Source organism: Clupea harengus, chromosome 11 (genome assembly GCF_900700415.2).
Source record: "Clupea harengus chromosome 11, Ch_v2.0.2, whole genome shotgun sequence".
NCBI classification, from domain to species: Eukaryota; Metazoa; Chordata; class Actinopteri; order Clupeiformes; family Clupeidae; genus Clupea; species Clupea harengus.
The window spans coordinates 24896172-24921693 of NC_045162.1; the positions used below are offsets into that span (position 1 = coordinate 24896172).

A 25522-nucleotide genomic window follows, 5' to 3' on the forward strand; every position below is an offset into this window, starting at 1 on the left:
TGCTCTTTACTGCGCTATCTTTTTACAACCTTTTTACAAACTGTATACATGCAAACAACATCACAGCTAGACTTTGGCCTCTCTTATTTCCTCCTTAAACATTTATGGTTTACCAAAAGGCTTCATGTGTTAACCCAGATAAAGTTTCCCAAGTATAACCCATGGCTATAAACATGTAGGTTTTTCCAGAATACCTGTCAAAAGGACAACATCATGTAGAGACAGGGGAACGCACATGATAATTCATATCTTTTAAGCCTGTGACACCAGAAATGTCTGGCCGTCGGTAAGCATCTCGTTTGTGAGGTGTGTCCTGCACCATTGCATTCGCAGGGCAGTTTTTCTGCCGAGATCGAGCATGCTGAATCGGAGCCCGTGAGAAAGATCACTCTGATTAGCAGTACAACGAATACGATGAAAGAAATATTATAGAGATATCGTATTATACCTCTCAGATGAAGACATTTGATGTTTGTAAACATTTAGTTGATAATTGGTCAATGCAATATCCATGTTAAAAAGTAGGCTACACTATATAAGAACATGACTGGTTAACAAGGCATGATACAGAATTATTTTTAATGAAGAGGAATCAGATCGTTGAACAAAGAAAGGTTCGTTTATTTTTTTGTTCTCAAAGTGTATAACATTTTAAAACAACACTGATGAGAAGGTGCTGGAGTGGCTATAAAAATATGATAAACATATGGTCACAGAAACTAGGTTACGGGCTTGTTGAAGTTGTTGCTGAAAAACTACTTAAGGGCTAAAACAGGTTGTAGGTGGTAGAGATGGAAGCCAGACTAGAGTGAAAGCTAGCTGTACAATGGATGACAATAAATATGACCCATCTCATGTCCATGCGAGGGGTCATGCCAAGATACAGACCAATCGTAATCCTGAGGTGGTTGGTGAACAGTGGACTGCACCTCATCCATTTACTCATAATTTCCAAGAGGGCTGGCTGGACGTTTTCGCACACTCAGCAACATCCAACTTCATCCCCCTGTTGCACTTTTTTGCCAAGTTCTAAGGAGGAAGGAGCGCATTTGAACATTAGTTAACCAGAAATGGAAACATTTGCCTTTGAAACAAACAGAAGAAATGAATACCACCAGTTATTTGGACACTAATCTCATGGAGCCAGAGATGGAGACAGGTACTGTGACTAAATTTGGGTGGGGAATGTGGTTCACAGCACTGGCAATTTCAAACTCAACCTAAAACCCTTCTTGAGGGTGTGGCACAAATGAGTAGGAGGCTCGTACTGGGACGTGCTTCAGTTTGGAGGAAAATCCAGCAGGCAACTCTTTGGTGGATCTCGTTTTTAATGCAATTCTACTCCCCAAATGACTTGCCTCCAGACTGTAAACTCTGATCACAGAATGCCAAAGTCACGTTTTGCTACATGTGACCACTCGGAACACATATCAGTATTCTGATTCAGGTTCCATAGAAGGCCTATCTGTCCCACATGGTTCAACACATTCTGGGCTAGATCCCCTGACCTTGAATCAGTTCATGCCCAAAACGGTAATCCATACTTACATTAGCAGCCCTTACAATGCTGTTGGGGGACTGTAAGGCAGCCAGCTCAGTGAGGATTCTCTTCAGGTCATCGGTGCAAGGCTTCTCTGCATAAGGAGTGGAACGTAAGCAGAAAATTAAGTCTCTCCTCAATGGAAATGTTGATGTTCGCTTATATAAAAGGCGTATGCAAGGGTACTATACCAGGTTCAGGAACTTGTTGTGGCTTAAACTGTAGGTAGGGGTGTTCTAATAGCTCTGCAATTGAGATTCTCTCCTTCGGATTACGCACCAAACACCTCTGCAATGCAGATTAATTATAATTAATAACACAAAGCACTTAACTGCCCCAAAAGAGAGCCCACACCTACAAGCACAAAAAAAAAAAAAAAAAAAACCACAGCAACCAAAGATAAACTATGACAAGACCTCACCTTGAGAACATCCAACAGATCTTTCTCAGCCATGTTTGGGAAATCAATCTCATGCGTGGGATCAACGATCGCGTGCAACTTTGCAAACTGGTTGGTGATGCTCTGAAATGGTGTCCTTCCATAGGTCATGCAATACAAGATGCACCCCAGAGACCACACATCACCTTTAGGACTGATCTGAGGATGAAAACATGCACACACACACTTTAATCCTGGGTTACACAACAGCACAGCGATGAGTCCACCAAAACAAATACATTTGAGCATTCTGACACATGCACAAATTGCCTTCCTGAAAATGGAGGTACATTTTACCTTTGAGGTTCCTGGCTTGGATGAGGTGTCTCTGATGGCCTCAGGGGGCATGTAATTCAGAGTGCCCACCTGAGAAACAGCAACAGCAGAATGCATGAGTACAGCCTGGCTCCCAATCAGTGTACCAGATGACATACATGCACTCACTCACCCTCACACACACACACACAGTCACACACACCTACCTGTGAGTCTTTCATGATGCTCGTCATGTCTGGCTGAATGTGATTGGCGATGCCAAAGTCAATAAGCTTTAATGAAGCATTCACAATTACGAAGTTGGCTGGCTTCAGATCACTGTGGACGATTCCTACGGACAGTAAAATTTACATTAATAATGAAATGATTAGGGCACAATAAGCACTGGTGGTAGCTCATATTCACCATGTTTGTGGATGGTCTGGACGGCCTCCAGCATGTTCATCCAGTAGAACTTCGTCTCCAGGGTGTTGACGGACTTGCGCTTGCGTAGCCAGGTGTTGAGGTCCAGGTTCCCACACTCCATTAGCATGTAGATGTAGCTGTCTGTGATCTCACTGCAACAAGAGAACCAGGGAAGCAAACACAGCACTTACCAAAATGTTCTCAAAACAATGCATGTCCAATCAATGACCACATTTTTATTTATTTATTCTTTCATTTTGTGCAGCCTAGAAATGAGCCCATGACCTAGACATAGACCCCTGAAGATGCATCCGCAAATCACACCCCTCACTTCCGTGCTCCTAAAGCAATGTGTTGATTAGCTGTTTATAGCTCAGTCCAGACCACTATGTTTGCTTCCCATTTCCAGCGCTAGGACTGTGTACAAACACTAGAATTTTTTCCGACCGCACACACTCCACGGAGAGCGAGAGGACTTGCAGAGTAAGGAATTATTAGGAGTATTGCATTGAAATCCCAGACTGCACCTTCAATACATGGTACCAGCTTAGAAGACTTGAGAGATGTTGAAAACAAAAATAACCACAAACTCACTAGTCATACAGCTTGATGATCTGGTCGCTGTGCTGCTGGAGGCGGTTGAGGTGCTCAATCTCATTCTTGTAGCCCTCCACTGTCTGGGCGTCTGCCTCCTCCAGGTTCACATACTTAATGGCATAAAGCTGCCTTTTGTGATCCAAGACTTGATACACCTGCAAATAACCCACAATTCATGAATAAGGGGACAATGTAGACAACCAGTAAGGAGTCATCACAGAACAGAACCTGAGATGAACAGTGCTCACCTTGCTAGATCCTCCACGGCCAATCACCTTCAAAATGAAGTACTGCTGGCCTTTGATTGTGATGGACTCATTTGAGTAGACAGATCCCTGGAGAAGAATGACATTAGATAGATGAGGGGGCCACATTAACATCAATATGGCTAATAAATCAAGACAGTGAATGAGACTACTGCTTAAAGGCCTAAGCTATATATTAGATATAAGTTTTATATGTCTGGATATAAGATATAGGACTCTTTACCTGAGGTGTCTGCTGAACATTTGAAACCTGGTTCTGAGGGGTTTGAGGGAGAGGGGCCTGGCTCTGGCTGATGCTCTGTATTGTGGGGGGCACAACCGGAGGCCTCTGTTTCATGACGGGCGTTACAAAGCTATGACCCAAACAGGAGAGAGAAAGTGGGTTTAGATCAGTACAGTAAATGAGATTACACATCTTGTATTCAATCACAAAATAATTTAGCTTATTTTCATTTCCTATTTGGCGTATCACTGGTTATTACTGCACAACCCGCATAGAATACTCCATCATATCACTATAAAGCGAACACACACACACACACACATTTTATGTAGCCAGCTGAATTTATTCTGTATTCAATCCCTCTACTGATAAAAAAATAAGTTCTATTTTTATTCATAATATACATTTTACAATTATTATCCAGATCTGTTGGATAGGTTTGTAAGTGCTGATTTGAGAACAGTATGTCACCTGTTTGGGGGCAGGTTTTTGAGTTTGGGCGTCTGGCAGGAGATTCCCGTGAGTCTGGAGGGTATCTGAGCAGAGGGCGTGGGCAGCGAGTCCAGCAGCCGTGGGGTACGCATGGGCTCTGTAGGGTACTTCTTCTCCTAGACAAGAAGACAAGTTGACAGCGTGGCTAAACCCTCATGTAATGACACACTACAGGTTAGTCCAACCCTCAGGAAGACACTGTGGGTTCATCAGCACTTCTACTTTCTTGGAAAAATAACAAACTAGCCAACATGAACATGATTAGCTAATCTCATCTAAGTCTTTGTCATTGAAAAGATGATAATAGCATGAAAGGTTATTAATGAGTAATTATTTCACAATCAACTTAAAGTACCTCTGGAGACACGTATTTGTTAATTCGAGCGGGAATCTTCCACTCTGAGGAAGGCCCCTTCATCAAGGGCCTCTGGTGGGCCAGGCTTGAGGGCAGTTGTAAGGGATTTCCATCACTCTGGGCGGCAAACAATTTAGGGCCTGGTGGTTCTGCATTCAAAATATATAGTTTCAGAGCTGTGATTGGTGTAGCAATAATTAATAATAAAGGATATTGATCAAATGCATAGAGGAAGAAAAACACAATTAGTTATCTGAACATTGCACAAACCAGCAAAGTTCTCCTTATCCTCAGTGGAGAGAAGCTGTGTTTTTCCAGCTTTCAGATTCTTCATTGCCATCTCCAGCATTTCAACGGGTATGGCTTTCAAGCCAAGAGCTTTCTGTAGTATTAAAGTGCTTTTCCTCACATTACCTTTCCAGGAAAACATAAAACATAATGTTTCATTTTGCAACAGAAAAGTTAATACATAAGTAAATATATGTTTCTTTTTATCTGCTGAAAAAACATGAAACATGATTATGAATATGATGATTAAAGATATATAGTGTTCTGTAACAAGCATCAACAGGTTCATGTTCTGACCTTGTGAGAGCTCAAACTGAGCATGGGCAATATGGACAAAGGCAAAGACTCTGCAATTGGACCTCGCAATGATGAAGTTGTCTTGCCCATCATCTGGGTCCTCAATCCTATAAAAACCAGATCACCTTTATCACCAATCCGCAATCCCATAACAACTCACATCAACACTCCTGCATGCCACCAACACTACCGCCAACACATTCACATTAATCCCGAGGATCAACTCACCCCTTCAGTTCTGCAAATCTGACCAGCATTCTGGCATAGCTCTCATTTTTGCTGTGCTTGCTCAAGGGAAGCTTAGCAAACACTCTGGAGTAGCCGTCCAGTAGCCGTGCCAGCAGGGCCGGATCGGACTGCGGGTCCCTACCCTTCTCCAAGCCTATCAGGAACGTCCAGCACGATTCGGGGGAATTGGAGCAGATGACCAGGTTGAAGCTCTCAGTGATGTCTGTAGAGAATGGTCACCAGATATTAAAAGGGTGGACAGAAGACTGCATAAAAACAGCAACATATAAGAAAATGCCTTTTGACGTTGTATCTCAGAGTGGGGAAACACCCAAGTTTTGAATGGGCATTGTATTCAAATCATGTAGTACATGGACAGGTTCTTGACTTTGAGGAAGTGTAGTTTTCCAGAGACAGGCTCTGACTTCCTTGTTTTCTAGTAAACTCTGAGCAAACCATTGAACGCCTTATATGTCGTACCTTTGCCTTCTAAGCTCTAAGGTTCCATCATCCAATGTCCACTTGAATGTTGCAATAGCAAAATGTAAACATCGTACCTTCAAATTGGTGGGTTTCTCTCTTTCCTGGGCGATGAAGCAGCGTGGTCGTGGAGTCCACAGGGTCAATATCCTCCGACGGACAAGGCTCTGGACTAATGACCTGCGGCTGGACACAACATAGTACAATTATTAAAAGGAATATCTTCTGAAAGGAATAAATAAAAGTAGACTCCATTTAAAGGAGAGGTAGCACAAGGTATATCTATGGTCTAACATGATAGAAATTGTCATACCTTCAGGTCTCCATCCCAGATGTTCTTTTTAGTTTGTGAGAAGGACAACACGGTGTTTACCCGAGATCCAGACGTTTGCCTACAATAGACAAAGACACACAAATGATAAACATTGAATGTGTTAAAAGTATCTGCATGAATAAAAGGTAGTACTGTGTCATGGTTGCTATAAAAAAAAATGACCTGGATAAATTTCCACTGGGAAGAGGCACCTCACTCTGATTTATGTGTCTCATATCACCATCATCATCTTCTGGGATAGAGTGACGAACCTTGGGAACTCTCCCAGGCTGGGGGGGGGGGGGGGGGGGGGGAAGTAAAAAGTTATACAAGGAAGTAAAATTATGTCTTTCACAGACCTCAGACTGTGTTGTGAAAAGTGATCATCATTTTCCGAATAAGTGGATCAAAGATTTCAGACATAAAGAGCATAATAACAAACATTGCAGTAGTACCATAAAGCCAGTTAGCTTCTTGCGTTGCGCACTAGACCTCCAAAAAGGTATCTGGTCTTCAACAGAATTGTTTCTCTGGTCAGTCCTATGGGGTGAAGAGCACAGGACTTTGAATCTTGGGGAGCAGCCCAGCAGTAAAAACATGCATGTGAAGTGCTCTGGCAAATTGTAGGCTTGTTTCCACCACAAGGTTGGATGGTTCCTGGTGACTAACTGTTATAATTTAATTTCGACCTGAGTGCAATTTCAAATGATGCCAAGGAGAGAATAACTGTTGGGATGTAAGACTTATTGACCACTGATTGGTGCTTCTTTTTTAGTAGGCCACCCATTTGTCAATGAGATAGTCAGATCACACACACACACAACAACCTATCACTATACAAAAAACAAAATAATTGAAAAAAGCAATTTGCAAAAAAATGTTTACCCTGAGGCAATAATACTTCCAAGTGGTGATTCCCCATATTCGTCTGACTTGATAGTGTCTTTGTATGAGTCTGAGGCAGTTCTTAAAGATTCCAGCCCATTTCCAAGTGTTGATGCTAAAAAACAAATACAACAAAATAGGTGAGAGGTGGGTGAGATAGATCATGTTATCCGGCTGGTAGGTATTCATCAATCAATGAGTTGAACATATATGGATAGAGAGCAAAATCTTTAGGCTTACAAGCAACATTTTCCTTGTCTTCATGGGAAAGGAGTTGACCTCTGCCAGATTTTAGGTTTTGAACCGCATTTTGCAGAAGTTCTGTTGGTTTTGCATCTAGTTCAAAAGCTCTCTGTAGAATCCAAGTGCTCTTTTTCACATTGCCTGAAAACATTCAGAATGGTGCATTATGTAAACATTATGTGAAAATACAGAAGCCTGCATGCAATTGGTGGCGATTTTTTTCAACACCTATAAGCCATGTTAAACAAATGTCTGAACAGAATTTAACGGAATCCCTGTGATGGTTTACCTTGATTCAGTTCAAACTGAGCATGAGCAATGTGGACAAATGCAAAATCCTGGCAGTGGGATATTGCAACATTGAAGTTATCCTGAGCCTCACTGACATCTTGAATTCTGGAAATTGAGTTTGAAAGTACAATGCATTTGTAAAAGGATGTCCACATTTCAAGTTTGAAAGGGGAAATCTAGCAATGGCAACTAATATAGGTGTTAGTCATCTCAAAAAATGCCTTCAACTTACGCTTTCAGCTCTGCAAATCTGACCAGCATCCGTGCATAACTTTGGTTTTGGCAGTATTTTCCCAGTGGCATATTGGAGAACACTTGGGTGTAGCAATCCATCAGCTTGTTAAGCAGAACATGGTCAACATGTGGGTCTCCTTTCTTCTCCAGGTTTGTTAGATAGGTAAGGCAAGATACAGGAGAGTTTGAACTAATGATTTTGTTGATATTGTCTGTGTCATCTGGAAGAGAAGGCACAGAGTGGTTAGAGTTATTGCATGCTGTAAAGAAAAATGTCTGACTGTAAGCCCGAGTTGCATGATCATTAGATATTTTAAACTGCAGTCACCATCATTGATGTTCCTTTTGATTTTTTGTAACCTTTGGCACAGCATAGCAATCTGCAGCTTTCTGTCTGTGTGCTCGTCGTCCTCCTCCATTTCTGTAAAGCATTTGAACAGTGGGATTTCTGACCTAAAAAATGTCTTGCAAATACCTACAAGAGCAGCAGCAAAGTTTTCCAGACAATAAAGAACTTTATGTACACTTTAACTGTTCTATTTGCTGAGGATTTGCACAGATGTAGCCAGATAAGACACACTGCATGCTATTGTGCTCTAACGACACCAAAAAGGTAGCTATATAGCTAGCGAGAGCATCGTAGTTATGCGATCTAAGCAGTTTGTACAAAGTTAATTTCCACCGACTGTTTAAGCTTAAACAACGAAGACTAACATAAACACACATTTGACGGATTGGTTGACATGGCTGATAGCTCCTAGCTAGATATGTTCAGTAACGGTGCTTTACGCGTCTATTAGCTTAGCTAATAAGCTAAACTGTCGTTGAAACTCTTCTCAATTAACTTTAGCTCGCTAGCGATATTGTCATGAGTGAAGTTACTTTAAACCTCATGAGCATTTCATGTGTTGAACAGCAGTCTTACCTGTTTGCAGAAACGGTTTTATATCTGTTAAAATAATAAGCCTTGAATGATACGTTAACCGAGGAATGAAAAACACCCTTACTCTGTTTACCATGCAACACTTTCAAATTCACCACTTCCCGTCACTTCGCAACCTCATTGGCTAATTCTTATATCCGTGTTCCGCCAAAGCCCCGCCTCGTCTCGGATGCCAGAACCCCTTGAGAACACCGCTGTTGTGGGTTAAATTAAGAGAATCTTGTCGAATTTGACAAGTGTCATGGATTATAATTAAGGACTACACCAGTGAAGGAATATGAGAAACTGGGGAGTCTTGCCATACTACACTTGGTGCACTCTTATGAAAATGTGAGGTTATTATTGCCCTAATGTCTAAGTTTTCATATTGAGATGAATCATTTTGTATATGAACATACTTAATTATTACACACATAACTTAGATAAATGATACATGCTAAGCATAGAATATAGTATATTAAAACTTAAGGAAGCTTACAAAAAAAAAGACATGGAATAGCATAATTTTCAGTTTTTTTATTGGTATTTATCCATACCAGAAATAAGTGAAGCTGAAAGCATTTATCAGCAACGTGTATGAGGCGTAGCAGGGACTTTGCTTCCCAGCAAGACAACATAAGATAACCATTTAGAATCTCAGTGGAATATTCTAGACGCCTTTTAAGACATATCCCCACTAAAACCTACCATGCGCAATTAAAATGGGGAAAAATGACAAACCAAACTAGAAGTGGAAAAGTACATTTCATTAAATATCTCAACATAACTGCTCAATCTGTTCTTAAATACAAACAGATAGCGTTTGCTTTTGTACAAAATAATGTTCAAAACCACTAAGCAAAATAGCATAGCCAGTCAAATAATGTTTTGTGGTACTGCTTCAATGCTGCTTTAAATACACCACGACAATGATGTGATATATTCTGGAATCAGGGGCTACTCCAATTTTGGCCCAGGTTTGGGTCCTTCAAGCTTCCGAAGGGTCTCATCCCACTGGGCAAACTGTTTGGACAGAAGAAACATCTGTGCAGAGGTTAAGGATTACATTGACTTTATTGCAGAGACCTAATATGCCTGCACACATGGTTTTAAGTCACTGCATAGAGAGCAGACTGATAGAGAACTGCACAACTGTGGCAAGGAATGCCTTTTTAAAACCTGTAATTGCATCATATTAATTATCCAAATACTGATTGCACTACTACAGACAATAACAATACACAATTCTGTATTCATAAAACAGTGTGTATAAAACACTACTGCATTATTTTGTTTCCCAAAGTAAGCTAAATCAAAGGAATGAAGAATCCTCGAGTTTCATCATCAGTACCCTAATATTGTTACTGAGGACGACAGGTTTAAGTAGATGCCAAGGAGTCTAAGTGATCAACATTTGCTGAAAATAATAACAAGATTTGTATTGCTTTGTACGTTATGTCTGCATTTCTAGCGCAAGAACGGAAGCTAGATATAAAATCGAAGGCGTATCTCACTTGGGACAAGACATCTCTTTGTTAAATGAAATAAATAGAGCACACCAGAAAGGATACCATCTTGTTGTACTCCTCAAACAACCTCTTTACTTCTCCGGACAGTTCGTCATTCTGGTCCTTTAAGGCAGAAACACAGAAAGTAGTCACCACTTCTTGACAGCTTCGGGGCAAGATGCCACAGAGAAACAGTCATCACATGCATTAACCCCTCGAGGGTGAATCATGCATCAATGCAATTGTATAAACCAACTAAGGATACAGAAAACAAGACCAGCTGTCTGTAAAAATACTCAGGCTGCATGTCCTGTGTGAAGCATTCTTACCTGATGTTTAATATGGAGCTGTGATAGACGCTGTAGTTTTGTGGTGAGTTCTGGGACAGCTTTAAATAAAGAAGAATACCAGTTTAAAGGTACCACATTAGAGCAGAAGCAATGAATGAATTATGTTAAGGGGCACATGAACATCAGCACAGGCCGATTTGAAGATGATCTCTTACCTTTGATGTGGTTGCTGTCCAGATGAGGCTGCAGATTATGGACCTGTTCAAGCATAGATGCTTGGGAACGCAAGAAATCCTCCTCTGTGGTACAAATAGAGGAGTGTTACATTCACCAGGGAAATCATACTCTTAATGAGAACAGCTGTTCAGTGCTCTTTGCAATTAATTTCAATTTCCACTAACCACCATAATCAAACCCTCCATTCAATGTGGCATGGATGTGTAAAATGACTGGCACATGCATTCTTCTCTTTGAAAATCTCCTAACTAGTCAACTAGTCTAGTCTGTTACTCCTTCAGATACGGTAAACATAATGTACAGGTACAATTCAGCTTGAGTATTGCCAGCTTTACTTGGAGAAGCTGTGTACTGTGGTAACACAAATAGCAATACATTACAACAATTATATGTAGTGCATCTTCAGTACCTGCTAGTATAAACTCCAATTTCATGGCATCTGGTACAGCTATGTAATCAGTGAACTGTGGATCCAGATACTTCAGTAGATCTTCAACTGAGAAAATGACAGATAGAAACGGTTATTGATAACAAACCTATGACAATTAGGTACAACAGTCAGCCAAAAACAACACCATTCTTACTTTTTTTGTGAAGAATCTTGACACGTTCCCTCTTGTTCGCCGTATTTGCAAGAGCAGTATTTACTTTGGCAAGGGAATCTACACACTAAGTAAAATAGAATATGAACAAAAAGAAAGATGTCACTTTATGAAATACCTTGCAATATGATTGTAATCACAACATCAGACTGATGCCACACCCGCTACGCTACACTAGCTGAGAATGACAGTAGAGAAGTAGATGACGTTAACTGTAACATTTTCTTAGCAGAGAGATCCAAATGTTTCATACATTTTTTGATAAAAAATGGAAAAAAAAACAGGCTAGGGACAACTAATTTACCTAGCTAGTTTGTGGGTACTAGTTACTGAAGCACAATGAAACAGTTCAAGTTAGCTTTAGAGGGTGAGTTAGTGAAAAGCAAGGCTAACTGCAAAACTAGCTAGTTGAGCTGGCAAATATTTGATTACTTCGAAACTGTATGAATACGTTACGAACGCAGATTTAACTACCGTTTATTTATACCTTGACTGTTTTGTTCGGTTTACATCCTCTGTCACCGTAGACACGTTTCTCGAGTATCTGAAGACGTGCATCAAGATCATCCATATTATTTGTGCCCTCCATCTTTAGCTAACGTTAGCTGTTTGGGCTGAACATCATATGACGGCTGCAAATGACGTAGGTCGTTGACACGATTATGGATGAATGAAAACGCCATCTTTGTGAGGACAGAACATCTCCTTTATTTTGTCTACAGTCCTGTAACTTGCACTTACTTACTTTCTTTCTTGCTGGGTTTCTTGCTGGGTTTCTTGCTTTCTTTCACTGTGATTTACAGTCTTATACATGTTGCCATCAACTCTGGATTTAACATCAAAGGTAGCCTACCTGAAAAGCTTGAACAAATTGTGGAATTGATTTCAGAAAAATATCCTTAACCACAACTGAACTCCTCTATGCCAACACACATTACAGTATAGCTACTGTCTCATGTTTCATGTCTACAGTAGGCGACCAAATGACAAACTTAGGAATGCAAATAGCCTTAAAGTACTTCTAATGATCACAATTAGCCTACACACTCCTGCCCTGTGTGTATGTGTGTATTCTAAGAAACTTGAACACCAGTTCTCAGCCAACGACTCTGCCTCTGTCTGGAAAGGCTTTACCAATTGTACCAATCAAGGCTGATTACCGATTGTAAGCCTAGAGCCCCCCACTCCACTAACGCCTGGCCAACAACTTGAATGAGTTCTACTGTCGCTTTGATGGACAATGGAACAGTCCTGACACCATCCCCCGTGACACCTCCCTCCAGCCCCAGCCCATCAACTGCACCGCCCCCACCACAGCAGAGGCCTGCGCCTAAAAACTGCCCACCTCAGAGCCCCCCCCCCCCCCTCCCCCCCCTCCACAGTGACGACTCTCTCCATCCTTGAGAGAGACGTCAACAGACTTTCTAAGAGACAGAACCCCCGCAAAGCAGCTGGGCCAGACTCTGTCTCTCCATCAATCCTGAAGCACTGTGCTGTGTTTTTTTAACACCTCACTGGAGAAATGCCACGTTCCAGCCTGCTTCAAGACCTCCACCATCATCCCCGTCTGATCAGCTGTCTCCGGTGTTCACAGACATTTTTAACACCTCACTGGAGATATGCCACGTTCCAGCCTGCTTCAAGACCTCCACCATCATCCCCGTCCCCAAAAAAACAAAAGTCACTGGACTCAACGACTACACACCCGTCGCCCTGACCTCTGTGGTTATGAAGGCATTTGAGCGTCTGGTGCTGGTTCACCTCAAAGCCATCACTGACCCTCTACTGGACCCCCTGCAGTTTGCCTACAGAGCCAACAGGTCTGTAGACGGTGCAGTTAACATGGCCCTTCACTACATCCTCCAGCACCTGGACTCCTCAGGAACCTACGCCAGGATCCTGTTTGTTGACTTCAGCTCTGCCTTCAACACAATCATTCCGGCTCTGCTTCAGGACAAGCTCTCCCAGCTGAGCGTGCCTGACTCCACCTGCAGGTGGATCACAGACTTCCTGTCCGACAGGAGGCAACGCGTGAGGCTGGGGAAGCATGTCTCTGACTCCAGGACTATAAGCACCGGTTCCCCTCAGGGCTGCGTTCTTTCCCCTCTACTCTTCTCCCTGTATACCATACAATGATGGTGCACTTCTACACCTGCATCATCGAGTCCATCCTCACCTCCTCCATCACCGTCTGGTACGCTGCTGCCACTGCAAATGACAAAGGCAGACTGCAGCGTATCATCCGTTCTGCCGAGAAGGTGATTGGCTGCAATCTGCCATCTCTACAGGACCTGTTCGCCTCTAGAACCCGGAGGCGGGCAGGTAAGATTGTGGCCGATCCCTCCCACCCGGGTCACAAACTCTTCGAGGTCCTTCCCCCCGGCAGGAGGCTGCGGTCCATCAGGACCAAAACCTCACACCACAAAACCAGCTTCTTCCCGGCTGCCGTTGGCCTTATTAACAAGGCCCGGGACCCCCACCTGACGTGGACTCTCATCCCGCCCCCACACCTCAAGCCTGTGTTATGTTAACACACACTACATTGCACACTGCACATTGCACATCCACTTTTGAACTCCTGCCCTGCTTTTTGTATTGTAGTACTTATTGTGTTTGTGTAGTACTTACTGTGTTTTTATGTTTTATGTTATGTGTAGTACTTATTGTGTTTGTATGTGTTTATGTTCACTGTATGCACCTATGCACCAGAACAAATTACAGGTAGGTGTAAACCTACTTGGCAATAAATACTATTCTGATTCTGATTCTGATTCTGATTCTGATATGAGGTCTATCTTCCGCCTTTTCCTCTCACACTTTATTCAGCTGACTTTCTTAGCAGATGGCAATCCTCTTTTAACGTTTCTCATCTTATATTCTTATTTCTGGCTCTCTGCTGCCCTGTCATTCTGTTTGTCTTTGAGTTTTATACTGTTGTTGAATTGAACAAGTTACCATAATGAGTAACTTTAACATCACAAAAATAACTGACATCCAGTGTTAGACTTAGTGGCGATAGAAAGATGTGCAGACAATGCAGTGCACATTTAACTCAGTGTATTGAAAAATAAATTAAAGGGGTACTGCACACTTACATGTGTTTTGTTTTAACTGTAAACTAAATTATATGACTTTAGCCTGCTGTGATGAAACACATCAATGTTGCTGTACATATTCAATTTTTTTTCATAAAAGTCTGCATTTTATGGGTTGAAAATGTCTCAAAGTGCCATCTACTGTTTCAAATCACCTTGAACCTTGCAAGGCGGATGCTGATGTGGAATCGATTGTTTAGGACTTTACTAGGTCATGAAAAGGGTGGCCCACCTCCCCCAGCCCCTGCCTGAGATTATGAGTCTCATTTTCATTTGCTGATCGAGTCTCATCGTTCACAGGACAAAATTATGCATTGGGTGGAGTTAGACTCAGGTCTGGGGGTAAAGTTACACTTTAAATAGCCCTAATACTGAAGAGTGCAATTAAACGGTGTTCAATGTGCTTACATTTTGAGTATGCATAGAGATAGCCTATATACTTGAATAGGACTTAAAACCCATCCAATAAATTAAACTCTATATTTCATTTACTAATTTTTTGTGCATTGATCTCTGTGAAACTGTTTGCATGAGACATAACTAAATTTAATTTAATTGATAATTGAAAATTGTTTCCCCAGTCTTTTTCAAATGAGTTAGGCTAACCTTAATCCAAAACCAAGGCATAAATAATCCCTTGTTTCTAATCTTGGATTAAATTCCCTTGCATACAAATAAAGGTCATAAAACTGAAATCAGAAATTGAGTGAATATAGGATATTTTTAACCCTTAATGAGGCAAGCATGTATTCAACATCTTTCGACAAGAAACTCCTCTACAAAAAGAATAACAAACGTTTCATAGGTGGATGGTTGATCCCTGTGAAGAAAGAGGACCCCAATTATTTTCTGTTTGTCAAGCCTGATATTTTTTTTATAAAACAAAGAGATAAACCATGTGCAGAGCCTTTTCTTCACTTTACAGTCCTATCAACAATACATTATTGACGAGGGAGGCTATAAATCAGCGATCCCAGCTGTTACATGTAATGCTGCCCTACCCTACATCACCGGAGCGTTGGCGAAGGCCCACTATGGAATCCGCATGCGCAATATACCTCTTCACGCTCCCCTTTCAAAGCGACTGACATACGAGCCGCAGCAGTACGCTCAACGAGGGATACGCGACTGTGATGCTCTATTTAAAATGATCTTTGCATGTGGTGGATCCCTACAATAAATTGAACTTAAGCCAGACACCGCCTTCCATGTCCACACCTATAAAAAAATAGAAGACGACGATTTGTGTGACCTTGTGCTGAATGTCATTTTAAAAGGATTTTGATCTCTACGCGGTAAGTGTGATAGCCTTAATTCATATCAAATGCGGATGCGGGCGATTAGATGTGTATGGCGTCTGTCAACGTGTTGATGGGTTTTAATGCATCTCAGAAATTTGTAATTGGTTTCCGTTATGATTACACTGAAAATGTGACCAGCCATAGTCCTATGCAGAGGTAACCTATTGCCCGGCACGTTGTACCAGCCTACCTAGCTTACATCGGTTCTGCGATGACTGTGGCCTTTCAGCAGGGAATGGCTGATCGTGCGCAATGCACATTCTAGACATGTACCTTCTAGATATACCCTACCTGTCTATATAATCAGTATTGGACTAAAAAAGTCGTGTCATTTTAAAGTGATGCATATACGAGGTGGCATATGCGAGGTGGTCAGCTTCTGTTGCGGCTTTAGGCTACCCAAATCTAATCTGGGGGGAGGAAGGGGCGTCATTTTGTAGGATTTAAAATGTATCAATTCATCCACATGGCGTGGTTACATACATTGTTTCAGCTAGTGCATTTAAGTGAGTCCAGAGTGGGCTTTAAGATTTCAGTTGGAATTACAGAAGCCTACAATTCAGTGGCTTGAAAGGCCACACATCCCAGCCGGGAAACCTGCTGACCAATCCTTCCCAGTGCCTTTGTGCTGCACGATGCTCAGCTCCCCTGACTGGCCGTCTCATACCAAACGGATCAGTAATGGAGTCATCGTCCAAGGTCCTCTGGTGTGATGGGCTGACAGCAAAATATCTCATTTGTCATTAGCAATTTCACATAGTCTATAAACTTTGGGAATTATGCCTATTTATTTGTTACATTATCTGAACATGTATAAAATGTACAGTTTAGAGAAAAAAAGTCCATACTGATGAACCATTGTAATCGTACTCAGTAAATCAGTCACAGGATGTTAGACCTGTTAATGAAGCTATTGTTTTGAAAACAGATCACCCACCCTGCCTTTCCCTGCCTAGCCTGCTATCACCTGCGTTCTTGAGGTCGTATGAATTCCTGGAAACCCAATTCAGACTTTCAGGACTGCTGTCCAGACTGTCCAATGAGCCTATATCTCACAGAAGTTTGTGGGAATGTGTGTTCATAATAATATATGGAATTTGACTATATTTCAAACAAAAACGAATCTTTTGTTTTGTAGTTTCAGGTATTACCATACGCAATATGATGCTAGATATAACATAAACATGTTTACAAATGATATGTTCACATGTGCCGTTTTATTATCAAATTCATAACATTTGTGGTATTGCTTTTTTTTGAAGAGACAGCAAGACCGGCTTAAAGATGGAAACCATCACGCACGTCATCAATGACACTGTGGAGTTCTACAAATGGAGCCTCACCATTTCAGGTGACTGTCTGCCCTGGATGTACTGGAACCATCTGTGTTCCTTAAATCTGATATGTTTCCAATGTTGGGACCAGATAAAGTAAATAAAGCAACATACAGGAAGGACCTCTGCCTTCAGTAATATAGGGTTACCACGGAGACTTATTTGATTGAGCATGAGCTCTGTAGAAATATGTTTCTAACAAACTTTGCTTTGTACAATTTACTGACATGCATAGACAAACATAGAGACGAGGGGACATGATCAATCTATTGAAAGAAAGCAAAGAGAACCCTTGGTAGTGGTAGTGGGATAGCCGTAGATGCACCTGCAGCAAGAATATCCTACCAAAAAGGCAACCAAAAACAAAATAGATACATATTATTGACTTGAGACATACAAGCCTGAACCATCAAATACCCACCTTTTGGATTTACATCAGCCAGTAGAGCAGAGATATCATACCATGATATTCATATGTGTCTTGTTGCAGACAAGCGTGTGGAGAAATGGCCCCTGATGGACTCTCCTCTCCCTACGCTGGCCATCAGCTCAACCTACCTGCTCTTCCTCTGGTTGGGGCCCAAGTACATGAAGAACCGTGAGCCTTTTCAGCTTCGAAAGACCCTCATTGTGTACAACTTCAGCATGGTCATCCTCAATTTCTTCATTTTCAAAGAGGTAGGTGCTAACAGCACTAAAGCATTGTGCTACACAAGGTTTAACGATGCCGTGGCCATGTGTTTCTTGGTCTTCATTTCTTTTATTTGAACTTAGTGAAACCTGGCCTTCAGTTTCACCTGTCACACATTGTTCGTTTCTGTCGGCAGCTCCTGTGATAGCTTATGACTGCACTGGGTATATTACTGTATGCTCACACTAAAGAAAGGTTAATCATGGGTCCACTGGAAATGAAACGTTTTTCAACCAGAAAGGTTTACCCATTAGACATTCATCTGTTTCTCTTTGCTCTTCTTTTGATATACCTGTTGATACATGTGGATATGTTTTTAGCTCTTCCTTGCTGCGCGGGCAGCAAAGTACAGCTACATCTGCCAGCCAGTGGACTACTCAGACGACCCCAATGAAGTGAGGGTGAGTGTTCCCGGGGAAAGGGCTCTTATGGGGAGTACATTAGCAGTGCGGTGGCAGGGTCTTGCAAGGCGTAATGAGACACTGTACACTGCTATGGAACACGATACCCCAACCCTTTTCTCCTGGACCAAACCAAGCGACGGAGGCAGGAGCACAGGGGAATTTGATTTCACATCGCGGCTGCTTTGTGACACTGTTTCCAGTGAGGTCACTGCTGGTACTTGTGTCATTGTTGTTCAGGAAGGTAGCGGGGGGGGGGGGGGTTGACCAATGATGGTGCTCTACAGTGAATAATCATCTCGTAAACCTTGTGCATGTACTGCCATGGAGATCATGACCTCTTGGTACTTAAACAAAGCATAGCACAGGTCATTTAGGCCTTCTAGGTAAAGGGATTATTTATTGATGATTTGTGTAGTTGTCATCCTGGTTTGACCTGCATACTTTAGGCTCTAGATTAGGTGTAACATATAAGTAGGGTGATCAGATTCAAACAGAACAAATGTGGGACGAGTATTAAGTTTGTGTGGGACAATGTGGGTCATGTTACCAATGCTCAGAGGTAACCTAAAATTTGATATAATGTCTGTCTAACTGAATAAGAACCGTTTGTATTCTGCCTTTCGGCTCGTAAACACCTCTGTAGGCTTGATTTTGGTGATGCAGGAGTTTACTGGCCCCATGTCGGCACAGTTTGATTGACAGGCGTCATAGCCTATTGATGACCATCTTCACTGCTCTCCTCTCAGTCACTGGATGAAAGCCAGGCTTTTAGAAAAGCTTGGTTATGTTGCATTTGTATGAGCCAGTTTGCTGCTTTTGACGTAGCGCTATTAAATAGAGTGGAACTCTGCCACAATGGCATAGGTGGCTCATGTGCCGGGCAGGTAAAAGAATGCATCCATGTGTGCTTATTTTCTGACAATTAAAAACCAGATGACCAATGAAAATGTGGGACGTTATCTCAGTATGCGGGACGAAGGGTTAAAATGCTATACAACACAAAACGGGACACCTAGTCACCCCACATACAAGTGTATACTATGAGTGATATATTTTTGGAGTTCAGCCCTTTGATTTAACACAACTCGTTGCTTCTTTTTGATTTGAACAGGTGGCTGCAGCACTGTGGTGGTATTTCGTTTCAAAGGGAGTGGAGTACCTGGACACGGTCTTTTTCATCCTGCGTAAGAAGTTCAACCAGGTCAGCTTCCTGCATGTGTACCACCACTGCACCATGTTCACACTTTGGTGGATCGGAATCAAATGGGTGGCCGGTGGACAATGTGAGTGCTGAATTTACATTCATTCAATAGGGAGATGCTTTATGTACAGGAGAGAGGTTTAGGGCAATCAAAGAGATACAATAAACATCAGGCTTATTTACCAGCAGTCGCTCAGACTATCAGTGAACTTAATTATGTCTTCCGAAGCTGGTGAAATATTTGTCATTTTAACGTTCCAAATCAATTTAACAGAACATGGTCAAACAGCTCAAAATACATTTAGTCTGAGTCAATGGGCAGGGCTGGGAGTCATTACATGTCCCTGGGTCTGGGCATGTCAGACAGGGCCAAAGCAACATTTTCAAAATGTGTTTTACTTATTGAAGTTACGTTTTTTCATGAGTTAATTTTACACAAACTGATTTCAATCAAGTTGCCTAACACTAGATAGAATGATGAAATATTGATACTTCTCTGTGATAAAATGCAATGCGCGTCAGATTATTATCCCACCTCTATTTGTTGGCTCAAATATAGGAAGATGCTCTCTATATGATAGAATGTTTGTCTTTCTTTGAGCAGGATTTTATTCTGGACAGTCATCTCAATTTCCATGAATGGATAGAGTAGTTCCATACATGACAAAATATATCAAACTAATGTCATATTAAATGTCAATTTAGGTACTAACCTATATAATAATAATATAATTCTATGTAATAACCTCTATATTCTACTGACTCTCTCCACCTCTATCAGCTTTCTTTGGTGCACACATGAACGCCTCCATCCACGTCCTCATGTACCTCTACTATGGGCTGGCAGCCTGTGGACCGAAGCTCCAGAAATACCTTTGGTGGAAGAAGTACTTAACCATCATCCAAATGGTAAATATTAACTGTAAATGTAATTAGCCAAAAAAATATGAAACACTAATCACTGTAAACTAACTATATGAAGTTTAATTGGACAAGAGGCATTCCATGAGTACTGATATTCATTGTAGCTGCAAACTGATGTTTTACTGTTTGTGTCACTTTGCAATATATAGCTAACCTGTTGCATTGCTTGGAAATACATTTGTGGGAACCTATCAAATTCGTTTTTTTGACAGAATTAACCGAACAGCAAAGCCTAAATGTTGTTTAATCTAAATATTGGTTTTGAGAAATACTACCCTGTTGTGTAAAAGCAATGTTACACTCAAGGTTGTACCATTCAGACCTATGAATATATCTTATCCGTGTTGATATTTACCTCTGCGCCATTCCTTCTTGTGCAATGTTGCTTAATTACATAAACAAACTAGAATACTAGTAATATATTTGTATTATTACAATTGATTGATGTCTTTCTTAATTATATAAGACAATGCATAGTTCAGAATGAAAACAAACAACCGTAGTGATTCCATAGCAAAGTATCCAGGGACACATTTCAAATATTATGCTCAATATTATTCTCATGTAATGAAGGTCCTCTCCCAGAGGATACTCTCATGAGCAGACAAATGGATAGATAATAAAGTTGACCTGCCTGCCTAAGAGGTACACTTTCTCATCTTGTTCATTAGGTCCAGTTCCATGTCACCATTGGCCACACTGCTCTGTCCCTCTACATCGACTGCCAGTTCCCTCACTGGATGCACTGGGCTCTGATGGGCTACGCTATCACCTTCATCATTCTCTTCGGAAACTTCTACTACCAGACCTATCGCCGTCAGCCCAGACGTGATGCCCCCTCCAAGGCAGGCAAGTCCGTCTCCAACGGGGTTCCCAACGGAGCCATCCTGGCGAGTAACGGAGTGGCCGGGAAGCTGGAGGAGAAGCCTGTGGAGAATGGCAGGCGAAAGAGGAAGGGTAGGGCGAAGCGTGACTAGACTGTGAGGGAGAGAGAGAGAGAGAGAGAGAGAGAGAGAGGAGAGGGCGGGGCCGGTTTCCCTGTGGACTCCCGGTTGACCACAGCGTTAGAGAGGGTTGGTTGGTTGGTTGGTTGGTTGGGATGTGGTGTCAAACCACTCACTGGTTATGATGTAGGACTTCAAAAGGGAACCAGCTGGTATGTTGAAGCTGAAATTGAAGGGGTGCTGGGTTTGGTGGGTGGGGCATATACAGCCTGGTTAATTGTAGTCAAAAGATTTCATGTCATTTATCATTGCAGAAAAATCAGGTGTTCCCTTACTGTACAGCCGTTGGTTTTTGTGTTTCGTGTTAGGGCCCTGCTGTACAGGGACTGGAACCCGTACCATCAGACATTCATATGTAGGGTCTAAATCCCTCACAATCAACTCACATTATGCCCCGCTAATCGACCAGTGTTTGGAATTTCGTTTGATTTACAATTTTAAGTGTATGCCTTTTTTTTTTTTACATCCAACATACCTGTTTTGTCTTTATGCGATCAATCATGTCTTGTTATATTATGTTAGACTGTGTGTGTGTGTCCTCTTAGTGAGACTCTGAGATTGACAGCTTGTTTGTTTACATTATTTCTGGGAACACTCATTTTACTGGAATATGAATTCTAAAATGATGGCTTCCCCTGTAATATCGCCCTTCTGTTGGGGCTGTGTTGTCTACTAGTTTTACCAAGTCAGCTTATATCTTTGAAAACAGTGGAACGAGGAGTATGAAGTACTTCTGACATAGGATCTATTATTTTTCCACAAAAAACGTCAATCCTCTCAAACATAGGGACTGCCAATTGGACACATGTTTATTTTGTAATGAGATTAGAACAATGCTCATTCCTGATGGAAACCAAGAAGTTGTGTACTGATTTTGGCCTTTTGTCATTTTGATACAGAATGCTGCAGAAATGGAATGATGTTGCGAAATGTTTTGTATTTATTTTATCAAAAGCTGTAATTTAGATATAAACTGTGTTGCTATTTGGCTTGGCAGCAATCATGCATGCTGTTTTGAAACTTAACTGCAAAAGATTAGGTATTAGAACACATCCCATTACCCAAAGGATCCACACTTGATATCAAGTCCAGGTTTCTACCAAGGGAAATTATATTTGAAAACTAGGACAAGATGGCGCCCCATTAACATACAGTATATATTAGTTTAGATGGGCACTGTTGAAATGATGATTACTAATACGAGCCTAACTGAACCACTGAAGGAGTGTGTGATGTGCTATTGTGTCTGTCTGTCGCAAAACAATACTGAGCTCATTTGCAGAACTCTGTTACATGTTAAGCAATGTGTATAATGCTATTTGTCATGTTCTTTCCAATTTGATTTCTTCCAAAATAGTAATGTAATACTCGAGAATGGAAATTGTATTATTTATGGTCTTGTGTTCCTAAATATTTATTTTCTTTTTTTAATGTTGTATATGCTGTGCAGTTTTGTACATTGCGCATTTGGGAATATGTAAAGGTCATCGAGGACATTTATTCTCTTTTTTTGAATGACCGACACTGACAGCCCATTGCTGCTGATATATTAAACTGGATGCCAATGCAAATGAGTACATGTAGTTATTTATGTATAGTCCTATGATTATATTCCTATACAATACTTATTTAGATCACTCATACATACTTGACAGATGTCTTCCTGTCTTGCTCCATGTCAGTTCTAATTCAGAATGGATATTCTTCTACATTTAGAATGTCTTAAATTGTTGTTGAACAATCAGATGTAATTGTATTCAACCTGACAGCAGAACAGTCTGATCTACGTGTTGTGAGAGCTGCTTAACTTTTAAGAAGTACTGTATTTTTTAAGAAGTATAACCAGAAAAATATTGATAGGCTATCTGTTGCCCACAAGGGGGCGTTTTTTGTCCAATGTAGAAGACTTGGAGCAGTGTGTCAAGGCACACAACTCATAAAACCTATTAGAAAAAGTGGCAGATGTTTGTACGACTCAGACTTGCTTTTCCCCCCACAACAATAACCTCATCCTTTACCGTCCAATCTTTTTGTGTAATAAATCTATGATTAGATTGCATGTCCTTAATCTCCTGACCATCCCTCCTTCCCTTACTGTGAGTCCATCCTGTATGGTGATATGAGTCATAACGCTACTAGCTTGTCCAAATGTCCCTCCCCCCTCTCTTAATGATTTGAAGTTAACCCCCTCATGGGGAGACCAGCTGTAGTTTCTTGGGTCTTCCCACCCCTATGCCCCCTCTCCACCTCTTACTAACAACACAGACCCTTGAGGACCAATCAGATCCCGGCTACTCCTCCCCTTCATTAAATGGCTGCGGCAGAGAAAGGGGGTTTCCTAGGCAACGGTGAATGCAGCTGAGCCCATCCTCATGGCACAATCAATGGTAGAGAATTGATTTTTTTTTTTTAGCGTCGTAAATCAAAACTTCCTGAGAGAGAGATTTGATGTTTTCACAGCGAGGTGTTGATTGTTCATTGGTTAGTCACATTCATAAATGGTGGGTGTTGTGCACTCACTGAACATGTCCATGGGCCCACCTCAACCCTGTGAGTGTCATTGGCAAACAAAAGACAAGGAGAATATCTCTGTCTGAGATCACTGTGGAGACACAAAACTATAAATAACTACAAACAAAATATTCCTCCTCTGTTCAAAGGCATCCTGCTCCACTGCCATACTGAGCAGGTCAATATTTCCTTTCCTTTGTTGCTTCCTCTGAGGGTTTTTGTCACTCTCTGACAGACAGTTAGATCATGCCTCCTTCCTAAGGCTGGCCATAGAGAGAGCCAAGGCCTGCTCTGTGGCAGACAGCTCCTTGTCTTGGATTCTCCACGGATGCCATAGTAATGCAATCCTCCCCCTGGCTGCTGGGGCGCATATGAGCACAGCTTGTGAGGAGGATGTGATGTCACACCAGATGGTGCGGGCCCTGCTGGCTGCACTGGGGCGGGACCACAAGCAGATGATGAGGGTGGCAGCGGTCATCCCTCGGTCCCACACTTGGGGGCACTGCCAGCCCGTCCAGCACAGCTGCCCTCCACATCCCCCGGTGCACCCACAAGCCTCCGGTCTCTGCCCTGTGGAATGCAGACCGAGTGCCAGCTTGGACCCCTGACAGAGTGAAGAGCAGGCCTGCCCGCTGAATGTTAATGTGGGAACGATTGTTTCTGACTTCGACACAAACACAGCTCCGAGTTCACTGGGGTTGTTCGTGTTTGTCTGTGCGGCTGGATTCGTGTCCAAAATAGACACTTTTTAGAGAACAAAGGTAAGAGAGACTCAGCCAGAGAGACATTCTGTCAGCTTCGTCTTTGAAAACTAGAAGAATCACGGTAGAACTAAAGAGACCGGTGTCATGGGATGTGTACAAGGAGCGTAAACCAGTCTTGCCTTAACATTTGCATGTAAATGAGGAAGAAGCAGGAATGAGCTCAAAATGGTAACCAGAATGCTGAAGCTGTTGATGAGTGAGGTAATGAGGCCAGTCAGTGAATAACAAACAGAAAGACTGTCTAAATAGAAAAGATCTAACCGACAGAAATCTTCTCTCTCTCTCACACACACACACACACACACACACACACACACACACACACACACACACACACACACACACACACACACACACACACACATCAAGACAAAATGGATGGGCACGGAAGAGTGTAACAGTGCAGCGGTTTCAGCTCACCCCTTCCCAACTCGCGCTTCTATTTCTGCCAACTTTTTTTCAGTCCCCACAGGACCTAAAAAAAAGCATGTGATTGGCTTGTGCATCTTTGGGCACTCATGAGATGTTTCGCAATAGGGCCTAAAGACATACTTGTAGAAACTGAGGCCAACATCTAACTGGAAATGACAGAGCTCCCCAAATGAACTGTGTACTTGTTTCAAAGCACACAGAGACAGTAATCCACTTCATGTGGCCTAGTATGAAGTCCAAGTATATACCCAAAAGAAGATTTCAGTAACTGTGGGAAATAAGCGAGTGATAATGTTTTCACCTGGCACTTAAACACTATTCTGCATTAACAATGCTTTGATGTACATCCTAATAGACCTCCCTGATTATGTGTGAGGAAGAATGTTTTGCTTTTGGGGAATCAGGGATGTGGTGTTCAGCTATCGTGGACAGTTCTGAGACCTCTGCATG

At 41.9% G+C, this 25522-nt stretch overlaps 3 protein-coding genes across 3 annotated transcripts; 1 reads left to right on the plus strand and 2 right to left on the minus strand.

The window, feature by feature from the left end:
• Window positions 1-602: 602 nt before the first annotated feature.
• On the minus strand, window positions 603-8907 carry LOC105908892 (dual specificity protein kinase Ttk-like). Its single transcript, XM_031576485.2, has 25 exons — window positions 8778-8907; window positions 8181-8273; window positions 7851-8073; window positions 7617-7723; window positions 7325-7468; window positions 7085-7199; window positions 6655-6739; window positions 6383-6489; window positions 6200-6278; window positions 5964-6072; window positions 5407-5629; window positions 5179-5285; window positions 4864-5007; window positions 4594-4742; window positions 4218-4354; window positions 3747-3876; window positions 3506-3592; window positions 3255-3412; window positions 2661-2812; window positions 2462-2586; window positions 2277-2345; window positions 1962-2138; window positions 1732-1828; window positions 1549-1634; window positions 603-1029 (listed from the first exon to the last, which is right to left on the minus strand). The coding sequence occupies exons 1-25, from the start codon at window positions 8869-8871 to the stop codon at window positions 943-945; spliced, it is 3084 nt and encodes a 1027-aa protein (XP_031432345.1). The 5' UTR covers window positions 8872-8907; the 3' UTR covers window positions 603-942.
• Window positions 8908-9296: 389 nt separating this feature from the next.
• On the minus strand, window positions 9297-12054 carry dctn3 (dynactin 3 (p22)). Its single transcript, XM_012837463.3, has 7 exons — window positions 11899-12054; window positions 11394-11478; window positions 11219-11305; window positions 10788-10871; window positions 10612-10670; window positions 10346-10405; window positions 9297-9818 (listed from the first exon to the last, which is right to left on the minus strand). The coding sequence occupies exons 1-7, from the start codon at window positions 11998-12000 to the stop codon at window positions 9732-9734; spliced, it is 564 nt and encodes a 187-aa protein (XP_012692917.1). The 5' UTR covers window positions 12001-12054; the 3' UTR covers window positions 9297-9731.
• Window positions 12055-15496: 3442 nt separating this feature from the next.
• Window positions 15497-22932, plus strand: elovl4a (ELOVL fatty acid elongase 4a). Its single transcript, XM_012837460.3, has 7 exons — window positions 15497-15801; window positions 17070-17158; window positions 17632-17819; window positions 18153-18233; window positions 19348-19519; window positions 20219-20346; window positions 21033-22932. Exons 2-7 carry the CDS (start codon window positions 17092-17094, stop codon window positions 21336-21338), a joined length of 942 nt encoding a protein of 313 aa, XP_012692914.1. The 5' UTR covers window positions 15497-15801; window positions 17070-17091; the 3' UTR covers window positions 21339-22932.
• The last annotated feature ends 2590 nt before the right edge of the window (window positions 22933-25522 follow it).

Excerpts from the sequence above, each read along its gene's own strand:
- elovl4a (XM_012837460.3), top strand. The coding sequence starts at position 17,092 with ATGGAAACCATCACGCACGTCATCAATGACACTGTGGAGTTCTACAAA. Across the intron at positions 18,234-19,347 it reads ACGACCCCAATGAAGTGAGG|GTGGCTGCAGCACTGTGGTG; the intron begins GTGAGTGTTCCC and ends TGATTTGAACAG. Across the intron at positions 20,347-21,032 it reads ACTTAACCATCATCCAAATG|GTCCAGTTCCATGTCACCAT; the intron begins GTAAATATTAAC and ends CTTGTTCATTAG.
- dctn3 (XM_012837463.3), bottom strand. The coding sequence starts at position 12,000 with ATGGAGGGCACAAATAATATGGATGATCTTGATGCACGTCTTCAGATA. Across the intron at positions 11,479-11,898 it reads AACCGAACAAAACAGTCAAG|TGTGTAGATTCCCTTGCCAA; the intron begins GTATAAATAAAC and ends TATTTTACTTAG. Across the intron at positions 11,306-11,393 it reads CAAGATTCTTCACAAAAAAA|TTGAAGATCTACTGAAGTAT; the intron begins GTAAGAATGGTG and ends TCATTTTCTCAG.
- LOC105908892 (XM_031576485.2), bottom strand. The coding sequence starts at position 8,871 with ATGGTAAACAGAGTAAGGGTGTTTTTCATTCCTCGGTTAACGTATCAT. Across the intron at positions 7,724-7,850 it reads AGATTTGCAGAGCTGAAAGC|AATTCAAGATGTCAGTGAGG; the intron begins GTAAGTTGAAGG and ends CTCAATTTCCAG. Across the intron at positions 6,490-6,654 it reads AGAAGCTAACTGGCTTTATG|CCTGGGAGAGTTCCCAAGGT; the intron begins GTACTACTGCAA and ends CCCCCCCCCCAG.